We start from the raw sequence: 19,489 nt of genomic DNA, 5'->3' as shown, positions 1-19,489 counted from the left end.
GTTAAAAGTAGTTTCAAGACTCTACTGCTGCTCCCAAGGCTTCCCTGACAATTTCTTAGATTTTTACAACAACCATTTGCTAAAATGGTTTTCCCTGTTACTATGGGAAAGACCCACAAGAACCAGAGGACGTTGTGAAAATGACTATACACAAAGTACACAAGGAAAAAAAAAAAAAAAAAAAACTATTTTTCTCCAATCTTAAGAGTTACCTGTAAGGATAACAGATAACAAATACACAGAGGCATGTTTTTAAGAGGATATTGTGCCTTTAAATCTGCAGCAAAGAATGAAGCATGCAATAAAGAGGGTTCACTGTGGCTTAAGAAACAGATGCCAAGGGAAATCCTGAGGGCTGATGGATGTGATTTCAGCTTTATGAAACAATCAACTGCCCTCAGGTGATATGAATCTTTTCAACCTCTTACTATCAGCCTCAAAAAATGGATCAAAAAGGTTCTCATATGAGGACTCAGACCTATATCATCCCTTCCCATATAAACACTCAGCAAGGCAACAAAAGCAATACATCCACAGCTCTGAAGCTGCAGACACCCAACTGCACCACCACCTTGAGGGAAGGGGAGGGAATGATGATAGATTATGCATAAATGAGTTGTGCAGAATGAGAGGATGAGGACAGCTCAGTGTTACCGGCTGGAGATTTTTCCAATTATCCACAAATCCTGTGCCCCCGCTCCCCACACCCCCCAAAAATGTGGAATTTTAAAAAGGAAACTTTGAGATCCACTTACATTATTTATGAACTTGATTCAGAATATCTGTGTACTTTTTCTTTGCCAAAAGAGTCATTATTTATATCAGATATCTGGATAACACTTATTTAAATATTACACAATTTAAAGTTTGCACCCCAAAAACAGTCATTGTTGATATCAGCTGAGTTGTAGATAAGTAGTTTTCAACCCCCAAGGGGTCCACAGACCATGTCTAAGGGGTCCACGAATGACTGTCGTTACCACAGAACAGTGGTTTTCCACCTGTGGACCCCTGGGGTCCACAGACTATATGTCTGATTTCTAAAGGGGTCAAAACCTCCATTTGAAATTTTTTAGGGGTCCGCAAATGAAAAAACGTTGTAAACCACTGTTGTAGATACACTGGGAGTTTGCATTTAGGTGGTAAAAAACAGACTAAAATACCAAAGTAAGAACAATCTGCTCAATTTGATGCCATGTCACACAGAAATAGACATGTACTGTGGAGAAAATTTTCCAGCTTGGGTGCCTACAGTTGGACTTGTGGGTGCTCAGCAGTACTGAAAGTCTATCTAAATATACATTTGGCTGTCTAACTTTAAACACCCAGGGTGGAAAATTTTAGCCCTATTTTCACACTCAACATTTATTTTCCTATGCAAACTTAAGGTTTTTAAAAAGTGTGTTAAAGGACACCAAGCATGCTTACCGGACAGCCTCCGATACGTTGTTGGAAGTGTGTCCAGATAAAGCATCATGAAGGTTTCGGATGAAGTAATCTCTGTAGTCTTCAGGAAGGGCCATAAATGTTCCTCCCATCACAATGAATTCCACTTTATCCACACTGTGGCCCAGCTGCTTCAGCTAAAAAGTTAAATATAGCTGTAAGAGACTTTGTACCTAAAGGACTCCAATGAAAACCTTCGACTCCAAAATATACTGTACAGTTAGTTCCTTATCAGAATTGACCTTTCATATCTTCTACTAGAATGCCAAATCAATAATGCTTTTGTATACAGTAGCCTTAATATAATTTCGCAAACAACTTAGAAATGACTCCTCTATTGCAAGAGCGTAGGATGGTTTATAAAGACTATGTAAAGAGAGGTGACGTATGGGAGAGTGCTCTAAAGAGATGGGGCATCACAAATGACAGAGCAATACCACAAAGGAAGGTCAAACTGGAAAAGCAGAGTTCAAGGGGATGGGCGAGACCAGGGCTATACAAAATCCAGAGAGTTTTTCCACTGGATTTAGAGAGCAGCAGAAGCCATTGAAGGCAATAAAGGATTAAGAGCAATGGAGTTTCACTGTTCTCTTGAAAGTTGATTTCAGGAGAAGAGACAGAAGATTTGAGGAACCATTTACTCTTTGTACAGATAAAAAGAGACAGCATCTACTCACATCAGAATTACAGGCAAATCAGTGATCATTTCAACAATATCCCAGGTAGTTTTTCCTATTATATTAGCGTCAATTACTATTCAGAAGAGAAGAGTTGCAATCTTAAACACTGTTTAGAATTGGTTGTTTAGCCAATGTAAACAACGTTGAGCCTGTTAAATGGCTTAAGCTTCATTCATGAAGAGAGATCATTTACATTGGACAGACAAGACGGGTGAGGTAATATCTGCTATCAGACCAACTTCTGTTGGTGAGAGAGAGAAGGTTTCGAGCTCTTCCTCAGGTTGGGGAAAGGTACTGAGAGTGTGGCAGCTAAGACCATGTCTGTACATACAGCGGCAGCAGCACAGTGCATCTGGTGAAGAGAGCTCGAGCAGCAGAAGCTATGTCAGCAGGAGAAGCCCTCCTGCCGATATAGCACTGTGCACACGAGCGCTTATGTTGGTGTAACTTATCAGGGGGTAGCCGTGTTAGTCTGTATCCACAAAAACAACAAGGAGTCTGGTGGTACCTTAAAGACTAACAGATTTATTTGGGCATAAGCTTTCATGGGTAAAAAAACCCCACTTCTTCAGATGCATGGAGAATACTTCAATCTCCCTGGACATTCTATAACAGATTTAAAAGTAGCCATACTTGAACAAAAAAACCTTCAAAAACAGACTTCAAAGAGAAACTGCAGAACTAAAATTCATTTGCAAATTTAACACCACTAATTTGGGCTTGAATAGGGACTGGGAGTGGCTGGCTCACTACAAAAGCAACTTTCCCTCTCCTGGAATTGATACCTCCTCATCAAATATTGGGAGTGGACTACTTCCACCCTGATTGAATTGGCCCTATCAACACTGGTTCTCCACTTGTTAGGTAACTCCCTTCTCTTCATGTGTCAGTATAATAATGCCTGCAATTATTCTGTAAATCTGTAATTTTCACTCCATGCATCTGAAGATGTGGGGTTTTTTATCCATGAAAGCTTATGCCCAAATAAGTCTGTTAGTCTTTAAGGTGCCACCAAACTCCTCTTGTTTTGGTGCAATTTAGGTTGCTCAAGTGGGTGGTTTTTTCACACCCCTGAGCAATACAAGTTAAGCCAACATCAGCTGTAGTGTAGACACAGCCTAAATACAAGATCAAACAGATAGTTTAGCATAAGTAGTTGGCACATATTATAAGAGACCATTCAACGTGAAGTGGCCCATTAACACCCCTGTAGTCATAAGACACAGAGGGTGGTTACTTGGTTAGATTGCTGTAATAAGCCATAAAACCAGCATTTTTATTAAAGACTAGTATTTTTAGTGTCTACCAAAGATATGAATTTAAGCTCCCAGGGTCATCTTTTGAAAGTGTTGTGCAGGTTTCCTTTGAGGACGAGGACTGACTGATCACTCTGTATCTGACCAATTTGTGAAAAGTGTTCACACACAGGTGAGATGGTGTTTTGTCTTTTCATTTTCCTGTGTGAGTTCATTCAAGAGAGAGTAGTGATTGTCTGGTTTCACCCACACAGTTATTATATTGGATTTATGGTTATTACAACAACAATCTGTTAACCACTGACCCATCTTTTTGTCTTATGACTACAAGGGGTTTAACAGGCCACTTCACCTTTATTGGTCCCTTAGAATATGTACTAACTACTTACGCTAAACTATCCGTTTAATGTTATATTGAACTGTGACACTCAGTACCTTTCCCAGACCTGAAGAAGAGCTCAGAGACACCTTTGGAGCTGCACAATCACCAACAGAAGTTAGTCCAATAAAATATATTACCTCACCCATCTTGTCTTGATAATATCCTGGGATCAACACAGCTACAACAACATTGTATACATCTTTTAAGTTAGACAGTTTCATATTTTTTGAAACTATCAACAACTACAGCATGAGAACCACCATTGAATCCTACAACTTATCTCCACCAAGTTTATTTCTCGGAGAGAAACATGGAGAAATTTTCTTGGGGATACATACATACATGCCACCCTAACTGGGACTGCTGGAACAGCCTCTGTCCCACTTCCCCCTATTTGTCTTGAGTAGCAAGGACTGGATTCCTTTTTGCTGAGTTCTTGCCTCTGAACATCAGAGACTGCTGGAGGACAACAAATAGCCACTTCTCCTATTCCTTCTCCTCCCGCACTATTCTTCCTTGTTCCCCTTTGTTGGCTTCTAAGGCAGTGGTTTCCAAACTTTTTTGATCGCGCACCCAATCAGTAAAAAAATTTTGAGAACGCACCCCCTGCTCCTGGCTGAACCGTCGAAGCAAAAAAAAAAAAAAAAAAAAAAAAAGCTGCTCGGACTCCCGACCAAACTGCCCGGGGGCGGGGAGAGAAGCGGTGCTGCTCCATCGGCGCTCCTCCTGCCACACACCCCGAAGGATCCTCTTGCACACCCCACTTTGGAGACCACTGTTCTAAGGGATGGAAGCAGCCACTAGGCCAGCAGTTTCACCTCAGCCCCACCCTCAGAAGGGAAAAAGGAGACACCTAGATGGGGGAAAACAGAAGGGGAACCTCAAAACAGAATAAGAAGAATGGGAGAAACCCCACAATGGGGGAAGGAAAGGGAAGCATACCAGAGTTTGATCCCATGTTCATTATCATTATTGTCCATTCTCCATCAAGTGGCAGGTTATGACTTTGTGAGATGCCATCCGCCTAGTTTTCCCCAGATTTATGCAGTTTTTCCCCATGGAGATGCTACTGGAGGGAGCTGGGCTAACGGAACCCCCCGAGTCACACAGATGTGAAAGTGGTAAGCCATTAGCTTTCCCAGCCCAAATGTAACGGGTAAAAGGCAGGGCTTATTTAGGAGTGAACTAGTTGGGTGTTGTGAGAGCATCAGTAGCTAAATATCCATATTTTAGGATGTTTATCTCAAGTGTAAGACTTTGGGGGTTCTCATCATTGACTTTATATGAGTTTTTCTTATACTAACAATAACATTTCATGTTGCAACATTATCATAATGATGAATCATCATATATTTATGTATGAAAATAATGCAATATAGGGAGCAGAGAATGAAGGATTTGAAAGCTGGTAGGAGAGAGGATCTTAAAGATCATCATAAGCAAGTCTATTTTGAGGCTCCAAGATATTTATATATCTATTTAAAAACCCAAATCTCACCAGAGTGAACAAGACAATTCAGTAACCCCCAAGATCACTCTCTTAATTGGAAAGCGGTTTTCAAAATGCTGGAAACTAAGAATTATTGCAACTATTTTCAAACAATACATGTTCCCTTCTATGCAAATATTTACCTGTTCGACTCGATGTCTTGTCTGGAGATAAGGATCATATCTGGCACGAATGGCCCTCATTGATGTTGGCTAGGAGAAATAAAAGGATTCATTATTAAACCTTATTTCTTGACAACATACTGGAAAAGAACAAGACATGTGAATCTTTAGCCACTGGTTGGACACTCCATTTTCACAAACATATAATTATTAAAATCTTGATCCCATTATGACTCCAGTATCTATCTGGTTGTAGTTTACTGAATGTTGACCAATGTAAGAAATCAAATTTGTGTTTTGCCCTGATGTTGTAATGCGACTGAAATAGGTCAGTTCAATCTTTTTTGACACCATTTTTACTTGACCACCCCACTGGGGGGATGAGGATGGGGCAACAAACAGATTTATATTGTACCTCTGCAAATTATGATTACAAAACTATTGTCTCAAGATACGTCGTCTTGATGCTTCATTCATTTTTTTCCTCCTACCCTCATCTCACTGCTTTTTCTCCTTCATGATGCTCCCTGTGCATGGAATGACTTCTCAATGTCAATTTGTTATCCACCACCCTCTTTTCATCAAAAAGAAGAACAGGAGTACTTGTGGCACCTTAGAGACTAACAAATTTATTAGAGCATAAGCTTTCGTGGACTACAGCCCACTTCCGAAGAAGTGGGCTGTAGTCCACGAAAGCTTATGCTCTAATAAATTTGTTAGTCTCTAAGGTGCCACAAGTACTCCTGTTCTTTTTGCGGATACAGACTAACACGGCTGCTACTCTGAAACCTCTTTTCATCAAATCCCTAAGAACTCACTTCCATGATGCCAACATTGTGAACTATTACTAATTGTTTTTAGACAAGTTATGCTCTCCTTTGAGTTTTCTAGTGCATCAGGGACTCTCTCTTTATATTTTGCAAATGCCAAAGACACTTAATACTAAATGAATGCATGTATACACACAGAGGCACATGTATTAAGAGTCTCCAAATCAGTGTGAATTAGGAACGTTCTACTGTACATACACACTTCCTAATTTGCACTAATGATTGGGAAACCCATTGCCAATCACTGAATATTGGATAATAGCAAGTGAACCAAAAAATTAAAGATAAAAGGACACTGTATCTAAGTCTACTTAGTTTGTTTACTTTAACAATTATTATTTAGCTTCAATTATTTTGGACACTTCATAATATACTGATCGATGGAATGAAGCATATTTTTAAAAATATGTTTACATAATTTAGTCTCACTACAGCATCTGCTATTAAGCTTTTGCTGGGTAGCAGGAAAGCTTCTTTTTGCACTTTAAAATATGTAGATTAATGAGGTTCTACTGAAGATACATACGTAGTTGCAAGATGTGCTACACTGAGGATTGGCATGGGACACCAAATCAAGCAAGTTAAGAAAAAGATTCACTTTTGAAGTATTTTATTTACAGATTTTAAAACCTCAAGATCCCACTTTTTGCTAAAGTGAGTTACAATGAGCCAGGCTATAGAGCACGCAAGTTTCCACTGCGCCGTTTCCTTAGGCAATATTTATGAGGAAGAATAACTTTTGGAGAGATCATACTTAGAACCTGCCAGTGTCCCTTTAAGTTTAAAGCCATCTGAAACAGGAAAATAAAGAAAACTTATCTTTGCCAACATGAAAAGGATAAAATTAGTAGGAAAAGAAAAAACTTCTTTTCAAGCCTAAGGGGGGAAAAAAGCTAACAAAATAATCAGGAGAGAAAAGAACTATTAAAAACTAATTCAAAGGGATTTCCAGCCCTAGCAGTTTAACTGTTTCAGTTTCACTACTCAGATGTTTCTTTTTTTTCCCCCCCTCTCTCCTTTTGCATTCTTGCAATAAGGACTGATTTTCTAAAGAGTTGTGAATAGAAATGAAAAGGAGCCTGTCACAATTTTACAGACAAAATGTAACATTGCAACATGACCCTCAAAGGTAGTACCTCATAGCCAGTGTAAGACTGTGTTGAATATTCAAAATCAGAATCGGGCCCACCAGGGCAGTATCTGCAAGTATTAAAAGGGAATAAAGAGTCATACACAAACCTGTACCAATGACAAACACAAAACAATAAAGAGAGTCTCTTGATTTAACTGAGACAGGTATCTGCATTTGTGCACTACAAACCATAGTATAAGGACATGATTTAGCATGGTAATAAGCACCCTCAACTTCTATTGACATTCATAGGAATTGCAGACACGTAGCACTATACAAGTGCTGTACTATAGCAGTAAAAAAAAAAAAAAAATTACATGTAAAAAAGAAGAGCACTAGTACTGCACCACAGACATTTCACTTAAAGCATCCAAAGGGACCAGGATAATAATCATATATAGAGAAATGTGGACCCGTCAAATAATTGTGTCTACCTAAAATAATTTTTAAATAAATTATACAAAAAAAAAAAAAAAAATGTACAGCAAAAACCCTCCAAAAGCCTGAAATAGTTTCAGAGAAACCACATCTCCACTTTATTCATTTAGGGAACCAGCTCTGGAGCTTTGGACTAGTATCACAGAAAAATTATTAAAATGAAAATAAAGCGATACTATAATTGACACCTCCTCATCTATTATTGGGAGTGGACTACATCCACCCTGATTGAATTGGCCTTGTCAACACTGGTTCACCACTTGTGAAGTAACTCCCTGCTCTCCATGTGTCTGTATATAATGCCTGCATCTGTAGCTTTCACTCTATGCATCCGAAGAAGTGAGGTTTATACTCACGAAAGCTTATGCCCAAATAAATCTGTTAGTCTTTAAGGTGCCACCAGACTCTTTGTTGTTTTTGTAGATACAGACTAACACGGCTACCCCCTGATACTTGCGATACTATAAGTAATTCTAAATGTGTATAAGAAGCACAAACATTTTCCAAATGTCATAATTAAATTAGCCGTCCCCTATCTAGATAATGACTCCTCTGGTTTAATGTATTTGAAGCATTTAGATTGTCAATATACATAAAAAATAGATAGGGCCTTCAGTTACAAAATAAAGATATTTCCAGATACCATTAGGGATTTAAATATTGATAGTGGGGAACCCTACTTCTATGTAGTTGCTTGAATTCAGGGACAAACTGTTTAGCAAACCACAGAGTAAAGTAACATGCAGGCTGGACAATTGTACAGTAAATTACTATTACTGGCCCTGACAACTTACATTAAACAGATTTTAATTACATACATGCAAGTTGCAGAGAAAGCAATTAGTGGATACCACAGCATCACTGCTGCTCAGGAGAGAACTGGTAAATGGATTGCTTCCCACAGAAAGCAACTGAAAGGAATCTGTTTCTGTTCACTTTGAAACAGCCTCAGTTTACTTCTCAGGGTTACAAGTGTAATGGCTACCGTACATTTCATTCAATGTTCAAAGATGACCTGGCACAGGAAGTACCTTAAAGACTAACAGATTTATTTGGGCATACGCTTTCGTGGGTAAAAATGCACGAAATGCATCTGAAGAAGTGAAGTTTTTACCCACGAAAGTTTATGCCCAAATAAATCTGTTAGTCTTTAAGGTGCCACCAGACTCCTTGTTGTTTTTGTAGATACAGACTAACATGGCTACACCCTGATACTTGGCACAGGAAGTGTGAGAATTCCCTCAGTTTCAGTAGTTCAATAGTACAGACTGAGCACTCTCAATAACCAAGTTAATAACATGCTGACTGCTCCATTAAAGTACAGGTCTCTGAATAGCGAGCAAAAAATGCCATCATCAGGTTCCAGGTTTGTCTCTCAATGATTCCCTATCAAATCAAACACACTCAGTTCATAATAAAATCAATTACTTTTCCCACAGCTTGCACGGCAAACTCAGCCTGGACCATTCCTTCTCATGCACCACCACCAGTACTGAAGAGTCTGCAAGCCAAATTAATATCCTTGTTTAAACTGGAGTAACAATTCAATGTATTTGCACGTATTTGCACTGAAATGTCTCAAATATAACTACTGATGATGCACAAGGAGGAACAGACTTCAGCTTCAGAACAGACTCTCTTAGCATGTTGGCACTGAAAACTACTAAAATTTTATTTTAGTTACTAAAGCTTGCAGATATTATGCTGAACACTCAGGGAGCAGAAATGGTGTCTGAGAAGGAACCATTATCAAATAGCCAGAATAGCAGCACAGAAAAAACACCTCATTTTTTCGCTTTTGAATTTCTGTAATGTCCATTTCCACTCAAATTGGAAGAGCCCATGGACATGACATCCTAGTAAGCAGTGGGCTGGGGATGTCATGCTGACAACAGAAGTACTTGAGATAGCAGGGGATGAGGTAGCTAAGTGGCATCTTCCATTATAAATTTGCCCTTTTGCAAAGTTTTAAATATTTTATTTCCCCAAACTTTTAAAAAGTCGTATTTAAATTTTGCAAAGCCCTGCAATTTTTTCTTGCTTCTCTAATAATTTCCATTATATTCATGGTAGTTTTTGTCTCAAAGTTTGTTTACAGGGTGCTCAAGAATATGCTACTTAAGTCTCTACAAGCACTTTTCAAATTGTGACAAATATTTTCACCCACTTGGTCTGAAACAGCTCAATTTGAGTAGAGTAGACACAGACCTTCAGGGTATGTCACAAGGCTCATCTTTTTTCCCAGGCATTTGAAAAGGAGGGAGAATTGTAACAGCAGATATGAGGAATTGTTCAAATGGAGGGGGATTCATGGTAGATTGCCATAAATTATTGCACTAAGGATGTATTTTTAAGTTGTGTGAATGGCGGTGGAACCTTTTTAGCGTTTTTACAAATCTACACAAACAAACATCTAAAATAACATAATTTGTATTTCACTATTAACAAGTGGCCAAATCCAGCTCTTTGCATTCACTTAAGTATTTCCACTAACACAAGCAGGGATTGATCCATTGAAGGAAAAGCATGTTTTCTTTGAAGAGAAAGAACTATCAAATAGAGTATCTGTTTCTGTATAATACATATGCATCAACAGTCTGGATTTTGATTCAACTTGCTAGAAGTTTTCACTCATGCAGAAAGAAAGGTGGCCTGTGGACCTTTAAAGGTAATCCAGGTCTGTAGAACCCCAAAACGGCAACAGTGACAGTATGCTACTGCACATGGCCAGACTTATTCCAGAAACATTTCTCCTTTGGCTCCTCTGAACGGTCATACTTACACACATATGTTTCCTGTAAAGTTAATGTGTGGACACCTGTGCGGTTTGCACATCACAGCCACAACAGCAATCTGTAATAAGGAGAGTTACAAAGGAAGGAAATTATACTCATAGTTATTTCTGAAATTATAAAAGATAAAAAAGTACATCCTGGAATTATACAAACAGGTACATAGGTGAGGGACTATTTTAAGTTTTTTCCATCTGAGCCTTACCCTTAACACACTGGTGCATTAACTCTTGAAGGAAAAAACAGTAATGGCAGTGACAGAGTTGACCACCATCAAATGCAACAGTAAACTAGCAATGCCATTACTAAAAAGGGTTTCCACAGTCCAGAGGGATATAGCAGCAGGACATGTTCATGGCACACAAGACCACATTTACAAGCAGAGGACCCATCTCAGGTTTGGTACCACAGGCACACTGTCAAGACCCAGAGTGACATTAAAATCCTGATTGGCACAGTTTGGTGCACTTTCAGGAGAATGAGAGTCTGGGAGAATGACAATAGGCATTGGGGAAAGACTTTGGAAGATGGGCATTGGAGAGACAGAAAAATAAGGGGAGGAAACAGACAAAAAAGGAAAAATAAATTCATCCTCATCAGCCACAGAACGTAATTCTCAGAATCTTTTTCTCCCATGATCTCCTAGTTTCTCAAAAAAACCCTGAGCCTCACAACACCATTTGGGGGCATTAATCTCACTTTTAACAAATAGACAATATGAGAACTAGAGAGGTTAAGATGCAATTTTTCAAGTGTTCGCTAGTTTTGAGTGCACAACTTGAGACACCAAGGGCCTGATTTTCAGAGATGCTTGTCAATTACTATATGGCAACATGGAATTACCTTAACTGTACATTTCCAGATTTCTTTTTTAAATTGGGGAGAGGGGCAGGGAAGGGCAGGGAGTGTGTGTGTGGTATGATAGGCTTAAAATATCCTGTTGGATGCTAGCTGTACTTAGTGTTAACACTTTTCAGTCTTAATTATCTTTTAAGGAAATTGTGGGTGAAGGATTAAAATCTTGTTAATGGACCATTTGCTGAGCCGGCCAGCTGCAACAGCACTAAATTTTAAATGGGTCTTGTTTCCAGATTAACCTGTGGAAGTGAGACATGCTAATCTGGTTAACAAATGGCAGTCACTGCACCAGCCCTCTTCTTTTCGCCTTCATGAGATACTTTGAAAACCATATTCCCTTGCCATTGCTACGATGCTGTAGGCCAGTGTTTTTCAAAGTTCGGGTCTGTAAGCCACTGGGTCATCTGGTCAGCACCACCGACCGGGACGTTAAAAGTCCTCTCAGCGGTGCTGCTCAGCTAAGGCAGGCTAGTGCCTACCTGTTCTGACACCGTGTTGCACCCCAGAAGCAGCCAGCAGCGGGTCCAGCTTCTAGGCAGGGGGGCCACGGACCTGCTGCTGGCCGCTTCTGGGGCACAGCACAGTCTGTGATGCCAGGACAGGCAGGAAGCCTGCCTCTGCACCCCGGCTGCACTGCTGACCTGGAGCCACCGGAGGTAAGGCCGCACCCTAATCCCCTGCCCCAACCCTGAGCCCCTCCCACACCCCATACCCCTCATCCCCAGCTCCATTGGGTTGCGGGCATCAACAATTTTCTTCAACTGGGTCCCCAGAAAAAAAGTTTGAAAACCAATGCTGTAGATAATCTGGGAAGTTGACCACATAGCTAGTACTTCATTAAAGCTTCTGGACTTTCAACATCTTTACAATGTTTGACAACAATTAATCCTGGTCTTTCACTGAAGGGTCATTTATATACAGTACTCACCCCACTAGCAGTTCGGATCGGCTTTGCCTTTAGCTTGGGTACCAGCACCTTGCGATATTGAGGTGGAACAGCAGCAATGATGTCAACCAAACGAGGCTGTGCGGAAAGCCCATACTTAGCAGACGTCTTGGTTTTCACCCTAAAATGGAAGGATCTCAAATTATTTTATTCTATTCAGGTCCTTACGCCCATTGCTGTGATATCCCAGCACCTACCTACAACTCAATCCAGTAAGTGCTGTGTTACTGTCTACAGTTCAGACTAACGTACATCACTTAATGAGACACACATTAAAAGAACCTAATTAAAAAGCTGATGCTAGCTATATGTGATAGCTAACTTGACGTTATTAATGCATAAAAAAAATAACCCAAGGCAACTGTAATTGTAAGATTTTATATTTTTGCTATTTCTTGGCCTTTGGGGGGGGGGGGGTTAAAGTGTGGTTTTACTCAAAAAAGTTCTGAAACTAGCACTAGAAGGCTCAAAGTTTACTGTTTCTCAGTGACTGAGAGCAATTTAGTTCAGTTCATGAGATTTTGGTCTAACTGCTACCATGCAAACCCAGATTCCTGCTAGGTCTCTTTCCAACTTGTGCCCAGGAAAATGTCTTTGAAGGGAAGACCAAAGCACCGCAATAGGAACCTGGAGGCAAATCCTGTTCTCAGTCTCAATACAGTTATTCTGAGTTTATAAAAGTAACAATTCTTTTCATTACACGGGAACCTGAATTTAATCCAGATCACTGTCACATGACTCTGGGTACATCTACACATCAAACAAAAAGACCCATAGCAGCGAGTCTCAGAGCACAGGTCAAATGACTTGGGCGCTAAAAATAGCAGTATAGACATTCAGGCTTGGGCTGGAGCCTGCGCTCTGGAGCCCGGCAAAAGGAGTGGGTCTTAGAGCCAGGGCTCCAGCCCAAGCCCAAACACTAATTTGCTCTCAGTGGATCACAAGCTAAATATGAGTGTTGTAAAAAAGCAAACATAATTCTGGGATGTATTAGCAGGACTGTTGTAAGCAAGACAGGAGAAGTACTTCTTCCGCACTACTCTCTGATTAGGCCTCAAGGAGAGTATTGTGTCCAGTTCTGGGCGCCACACATCAGGAAAGATGTTGACAAATTGGAGACAATCCAGAGAAGATCAACAAAAATGATTCAAGGTCTAGAAAACATGGCCTATGAGGGAAGATTGAAAAAATTGGGTTTGTTTAGTCTGGAGAAGAGAAGGGAACATGATAACAGTTTTCAGTACATAAAAGACTGTTACAAGGAAGAGGGAGAAAAATTGTTCTCCTTAACCACTGAGGATCGGACAAGAAGCAATGGGCTTAAATTGCAGCAAGGGAGGTTTAGGTTGGACATTAGGAAAAACATTCCTGTCACGGTGGTTAAGCACTGGAATAAATTGCCTACAGAGGTGGTAGAACAGGGGTCAGCAACCTTTCAGAAGTGGTGTGCCGAGTCTTCATTTATTCACTGTAATTTAAGATTTCGCATGCCAGTAATACATTTTAACGTTTTTAGAAGGTCTATTTCTATAAGTCTATAATATATAGCTAAACTATTGTTGTATGTAAAGTAAATAAGGTTTTTAAAATGTTTAAGAAGCTTCATTTAAAATTAAATTAAAATGCAGAGCCCCCTGGACTGGTGGCCAGGCCCCGACAGTGTGAGTGCCACTGAAAATCAACACACGGCCTTTGGCGCATGTGCCATAGGTTGCCTACCCCTGCCTTAGATCGATAAGAGTTAATAAGGAAGCAAGATATGCATATTGTGCCCCATGCAAATTTTACAATTTTGCTCTCTCTGTCCCTTTGTTTAGTTCACACCCTTTTATCTGTATAAATAAGACTGTTTGAATCTTGCAGGGGGGCTCACATTATCTGAATGTGTGCCATAGGTTGCCTACCCCTGTTGTAGAATCTCACTGGAGACTTTTAAGAGTAGGTTAGGCAAACACCTGTTAGGGATGGTCTAGATAATAATTAGTCCTGCCATGAGTGCAGGGGACTGCACTAGATGAACTCAAAGAGGTCACTCCAGTCCTATGATTCTATGATCTACACTGATATTTTTAGCCCCACAATGCAAGCCCTGCACGTCCGAGTCAGTGGAGGGTTTGTTTTGTTTTTTGCTGTGTAGACGTACCCTGTATTGCCTCTTTTGGACTAACAGGTTGGACAGACTTACAATGTAAAAAATAAGAGACGTGCTTATTCTTTTTCATTAATATGACTCATACCATGGTATAAAAGCTCTGAGTGAAGTAAACGGGTATATTTTCAAGTCAGCGCACAAATGCAATTATATAAGATTTGTATCAGTGAAAGAAATTCAGTTGGGATGTGAAAACTAAGTACTATTTTTAAAAATGTCTGAATAGACAATTATTCCTCCAGGGTTGGGTACCTGCCCTGGGAAGCACAGAGATAAGTTACTGGCTGGCACTACTTACTTATTTAGATTCACATCTCTTCCCTGCTCATGAGCCTCAATCAGCTGTTTAATGACATCAGCTATTGTCATCATCATCAGCTCTGCATGGCTCAGGTCTCCTGAAATAAAAATGAAGTATGTTCAGGCAAAGAAACCACACATACATATGACATATGCTAATCATTTGTGCAAATTACCAATTCAAGCTAACACTACCTGCAATTCCAGCCTTAGGCTGCCGACCCCACAGAGCTATGCCAATGCACGTGATTCCTCATTTACATCACCCTCTTGTAGAGGAAAACAACTGTTATAAGATGTTGGTTTTGTTTTATGTGTGAAACACAAACTCCATCTTCACTTCTGATGACCTCTCATTGTTGAGCCACTTGCACTAATGCCAGAAAAGACAAGAACTTGAAAATATAACGCTGGAAGTTGAAGCTAAACCAGGGGCTGGCAAACTTTTTGGCCTGAGGGCCGCATTGGGTTTCAGAAATTGTATGGAGGGCCGGTTAGGGGAGGCCGTGCCTCCCCAAACAGCCAGGCTTGGGCTGGCCCCTGCTCCCTATCCCCCACCCTGCTTCTTGCCCCCTGATACTCCCCCCCCGGGACTCCTACCCCACCTAACCCCCCCATCCCTTGACCACCCCCAGAACCCCCATCCCCCATTCAACCACCCCTTCTCCCTGACTGCCCCTGGAACCGCTGCCCCTGACTGCCCCCTGCCACCCCATCCAACCCCCCCTCCTTCCTGACTGCCCCCTGGGACTCCTGTACCCATTCAACCCCGCTGTTCCTCACCTCTGACCACCCCGACCCCTATCCACACCCCCACCCCCTGACCACCCCCCCAAACTCCTCTGCCCTCTATCCAACCCCCCCTGTTCCCTGCCCGCTTACCGTGCCGCCTGGAGCACCGGTGGCTGGCGGTGTGGCTGTGACTGGCGCCAGCCATGCCACCGCGCAGCACAGAGCACTGGGTCAGGCCGCAGCTGCGCTGCCCGGCTGCCCAGAGCATTGCGCCGGCAGCGATACGCAGTGAGGCTGCAGGGGACGGGAAAAGCAGGGGAGGGGCCGGGAGCGAGCCTTCTGGGCCAGGCGCTCAGGGGCCGGGCAGGAGGGGCCCGCGGGCCATAAATTACCCACCTCTGACCTAGACAAATTCAGACTAGAACTAAGGCACAAATTTTCAACAGAGAAGGTAATTAACTCCTGGAACAACTTCCCAAGGGCTGGGCTGGATTCTCCATCATTGGAAACACTTAAATCAAGACTTTATTTTTTTATGAGATGCTCTAGTCCAACCGGGATTAATTTAGGGGCGTGCCATGGAGGTCAGACTGGATGATCACAGTAGTCCCTTCCAGCCTTGGACTCTATGGCGACATATCAGGGGGTCGCCGTGTTGTTGTTTTTGTGGATACAGACTAACGAGTCCGGTGGCACCTTAAAGACGAACAGATTTATTTGGGCCTAAGCTTTCGTGGGTAAAAAAAAAAAAAAAAAAGGTTTTTCACCCACAAAAGCTTAGCCCCAAATAAATCTGTTCGTCTTTAAGGTGCCACTGGCCTCCTCATTGTTTTTATGGCTACGTCCACTCTGCTCGGCTTACAACAGTGCCGCTGTGCCAACGCACCTGTAAGAGGGGGAGAGCGAAACAAGGAGCCTGGTGCCCACTGAGGAAACGCTGTCCACGCGGGTGTGTTCCTCGTTACAACTTTTGTTGTGGGGGGGGAGGGGTGTGTTTTTTCACACCCCTGAGCGACAAACGTTGTAGCGAGGCCAGGGCCAGTGTAGACACAGCCGGGTGAGTCTCTGACAGGAAAAGGCCGGGCCCGGGCTACAGCTGCTGCCACTGAGGCCTACCAGGCCGGGCCCCCGAGGGGGCGGGGCTGCCTCCCTCGCCGCGCGGCGGCGCGCGCCGGCCGTTTAACCGCCGCGGCACGTGACCCGCAGCGGGGGCGGGAACAACCCGGCTCCCGCGCAACCGCCTTCGCGCTCGAGCCCCAGGCCCGAGGAGGTGACGTGTGGGGGGGTGTCCACCAAGTCCCCCCACCACAGGAAGAGACGCGGTGGGGGCCTCCCGCGAGCCGCACAGGAAGGGGCCGCCGCCGCCGTTACCTTTCTTCTTCTGCCTCATGCTGGACGCCCCCCTCGCGGCCACCAACCGTCTTCCCGGCGCGAGGACAAGAGAAGCGCCCTCTCCCACTTCCCCGCTTTGGGCGCACTGAGCATGCGCCGCCGGACTGAGCATGCGCCGTGACCTTCGCTGGCGCAGCTGCCCTGACTTCTGCCCAGAGTTTGCTGCTGGCTCTGTGGGGGGGGTTGAAAAGGCTCAAAGGGGGCACATCGTAGCGGGGGGGGGGTCAGGGTCTGAGCAGGGGGCAGACATGTACTGGCTAGGGGGGTCTCAAGCAGCTGTAGGTGATGGCAGAAGAGGGGCTGGAGGGGGGAAATCGGGGGTGGGAGCCCCGAGCCTGGGTTAAGCCCTGGGGGAGATGCTGCCAGACCCTGCGCGGGACAAAACCCCTTTTTTAGTTCTCCCCCAGGACGCTGCATGTCAGCTGCGGAGCAGAGGGTCCTGGGGCTGGGTTCTTAAAGGCACAGGCATCCTTAGGAAGGAGTACGGCAGAAAGGGATCTAGGGGTTATAGTGGACCACAAGCTAAATATGAGTCAACAGTGTGATGCTGTTGCAAAAAAAGCAAACATGATTCTGGGATGCATTAACAGGTGTGTTGTGAGCAAGACACGGGAAGTCATTCGTCCGGTCTACTCTGCTCTGGTTAGGCCTCAGCTGGAGTATTGTGTCCAGTTCTGGGCGCCGCATTTTAAAAAAGATGTGGAGAAACTGGAAAGGGTCCAAAGAAGAGCAACAAGAATGATTAAAGGTCTTGAGAACATGACCTATGAAGGAAGGCTGAAAGAACTGGGTTTGTTTAGTTTGGAAAAGAGAAGACTGAGAGGGGACATGATAGCAGTTTTCAGGTATATAAAAGGGTGTCATAAGGAGGAGGGAGAGAACTTGTTCACCTTAGCCTCTAAGGATAGAACCAGAAACAATGGGTTTAAACTGCAGCAAGGGAGGTCTAGATTGGACATTAGGAAAAAGTTCCTAACTGTCAGGGTGGTTAAACACTGGAACAAATTGCCTAGGGAGGTTGTGGAATCTCCGTCTCTGGAGATATTTAAGAGTAGGTTAGATAAATGTCTATTAGGGATGGTCTAGGCAGTATTTGGTCCTGCCATGCGGGCAGGGGACTGGACTCGATGACCTCTCGAGGTCCCTTCCAGTCCTATAATCTATGAATCTATGAATCCCAATTCCTAGGCTGTCAATGCTTAGGCCTGGTCTACACTAGGACTTTAATTCGCATTTAGCAGCGTTACATCGAATTAACCCTGCACCCGTCCACACAACGAAGCCATTTATTTCGAAATAAAGGGCTCTTAAAATCGATTCCTGTACTCCACCCCGACGAGCGGAGTAGCGCCAAAATCGATATTGCCATTTCGAATTAGGGTTAGTGTGGCCGCAATTTGACGGTATTGACCTCCGGGAGCTGTCCCACAGTGCACCATTGTGACCGCTCTGGACAGCAATCTGAACTCGGATGCACTGGCCAGGTAGACAGGAAAAGCTCCGCGAACATTTGAATTTTATTTCCTGTTTGCCCAGTGTGGAGGGCACAGGTGAGCACAGAGAGCTCATCAGCATAGGTAACCATGCAGGCCGATAATCGAAAAAGAACATCAGCATGGACTGTACGGGAGGTACTGAATCTGATCGCTATATGGGGAGAGGATTCAGTGCTAGCAGAACTTTGTTTGAAAAGACGAAATGCCAAAACTTTTGAAAAAATCTCCAAGAGCATGATGGAGAGAGGCCACAATAGGGACTCAGAGCAGTGCCGCGTGAAAGTCAAGGAGCTCAGACAAGCCTATCAAAAAACAAAGGAGGCAAACGGTCGCTCCAGGTCAGAGCCGCGGACATGCTGCTTCTACGCCGAGCTGCATGCAGTTCTAGGGGGGGCCGCCACCACTACCCCACCTCTGACCATGGATACCGAGGCGGGGATAATCTCATCAGCTACACCTGAAGATTCTGCGGACGGGGAAGAGGAGGAGGAGGAGGAGGAGGACGAGCTTGCGGAGAGCACCAAGCACTCCGTTCCCCCCAACAGCCAGGATTTTTTTCTCAGCCTGATTGAAGTACCCTCCCAAGCCAGCATCCAAGACCATGACCCCATGGAAGGGACCTCAGGTGAGTTTACCTTTTAAAATATAAAACTTGTTTTAAAAGCAAGCATTTTTTAATGATTACTTTGCCCTGAGGACTTAGGATGCATTCGCAGCCAGTACAGCTACTGGAAAAGTCTGTTAACGTGTCTGGGGATGGAGCGGAAATCCTCCAGGGACATCTCCATGAAGCTCTCCTGGAGGTACTCCAAAAGCCTGGCCACAAGGTTTCTGGGCAGTGCAGCCTTATTCCATCCTCCATGGTAGGACACTTGACCACGCCATGCTTGCAGCAAGTAATCTGGTATCATTGCATGACAAAGCCTGGCAGTATATGGTCCCGGTGTTTGCTGGCATTCAAGCAACATCCGTTCTTTATCTCGCTGTGTAATCCTCAGGAGAGTGATATCGCTCATGGTAACCTGGTTGAAATACGGGAATTTAAT

General features: G+C 43.2%; 1 protein-coding gene across 4 annotated transcripts in view; it reads right to left on the bottom strand.

Moving 5' to 3' along the window:
- Positions 1–16,999, bottom strand: part of ELP3 (elongator acetyltransferase complex subunit 3) — a 131,490-nt gene extending 114,491 nt beyond the window's left edge. For 2 of the 4 annotated variants that reach the window (XM_054023190.1, XM_054023193.1), the window contains exons 1-7: positions 16,927–16,993; positions 14,822–14,921; positions 12,354–12,492; positions 10,558–10,628; positions 7,342–7,405; positions 5,397–5,465; positions 1,429–1,583 (exon numbers count right to left, since the gene is read on the bottom strand). In XM_054023190.1, the coding sequence (XP_053879165.1) occupies positions 1,429–1,583; positions 5,397–5,465; positions 7,342–7,405; positions 10,558–10,628; positions 12,354–12,492; positions 14,822–14,921; positions 16,927–16,945 (617 nt within the window). In that variant the 5' untranslated portion in view covers positions 16,946–16,993. Of the gene's footprint in view, positions 1–1,428; positions 1,584–5,396; positions 5,466–7,341; positions 7,406–10,557; positions 10,629–12,353; positions 12,493–14,821; positions 14,922–15,018; positions 15,197–16,926 lie in introns of all 4 variants that reach the window. The other 2 variants (XM_054023191.1, XM_054023192.1) reach the window with 2 other exon arrangements.
- Positions 17,000–19,489: the final 2,490 nt, after the last annotated feature.

Source organism: Malaclemys terrapin, chromosome 3 (assembly GCF_027887155.1).
Source record: "Malaclemys terrapin pileata isolate rMalTer1 chromosome 3, rMalTer1.hap1, whole genome shotgun sequence".
In the NCBI taxonomy this organism is placed as follows: Eukaryota; Metazoa; Chordata; order Testudines; family Emydidae; genus Malaclemys; species Malaclemys terrapin.
Note: the sequence above shows the minus strand (reverse complement) of the source record. Positions and strands in the feature narration are given on the sequence as shown.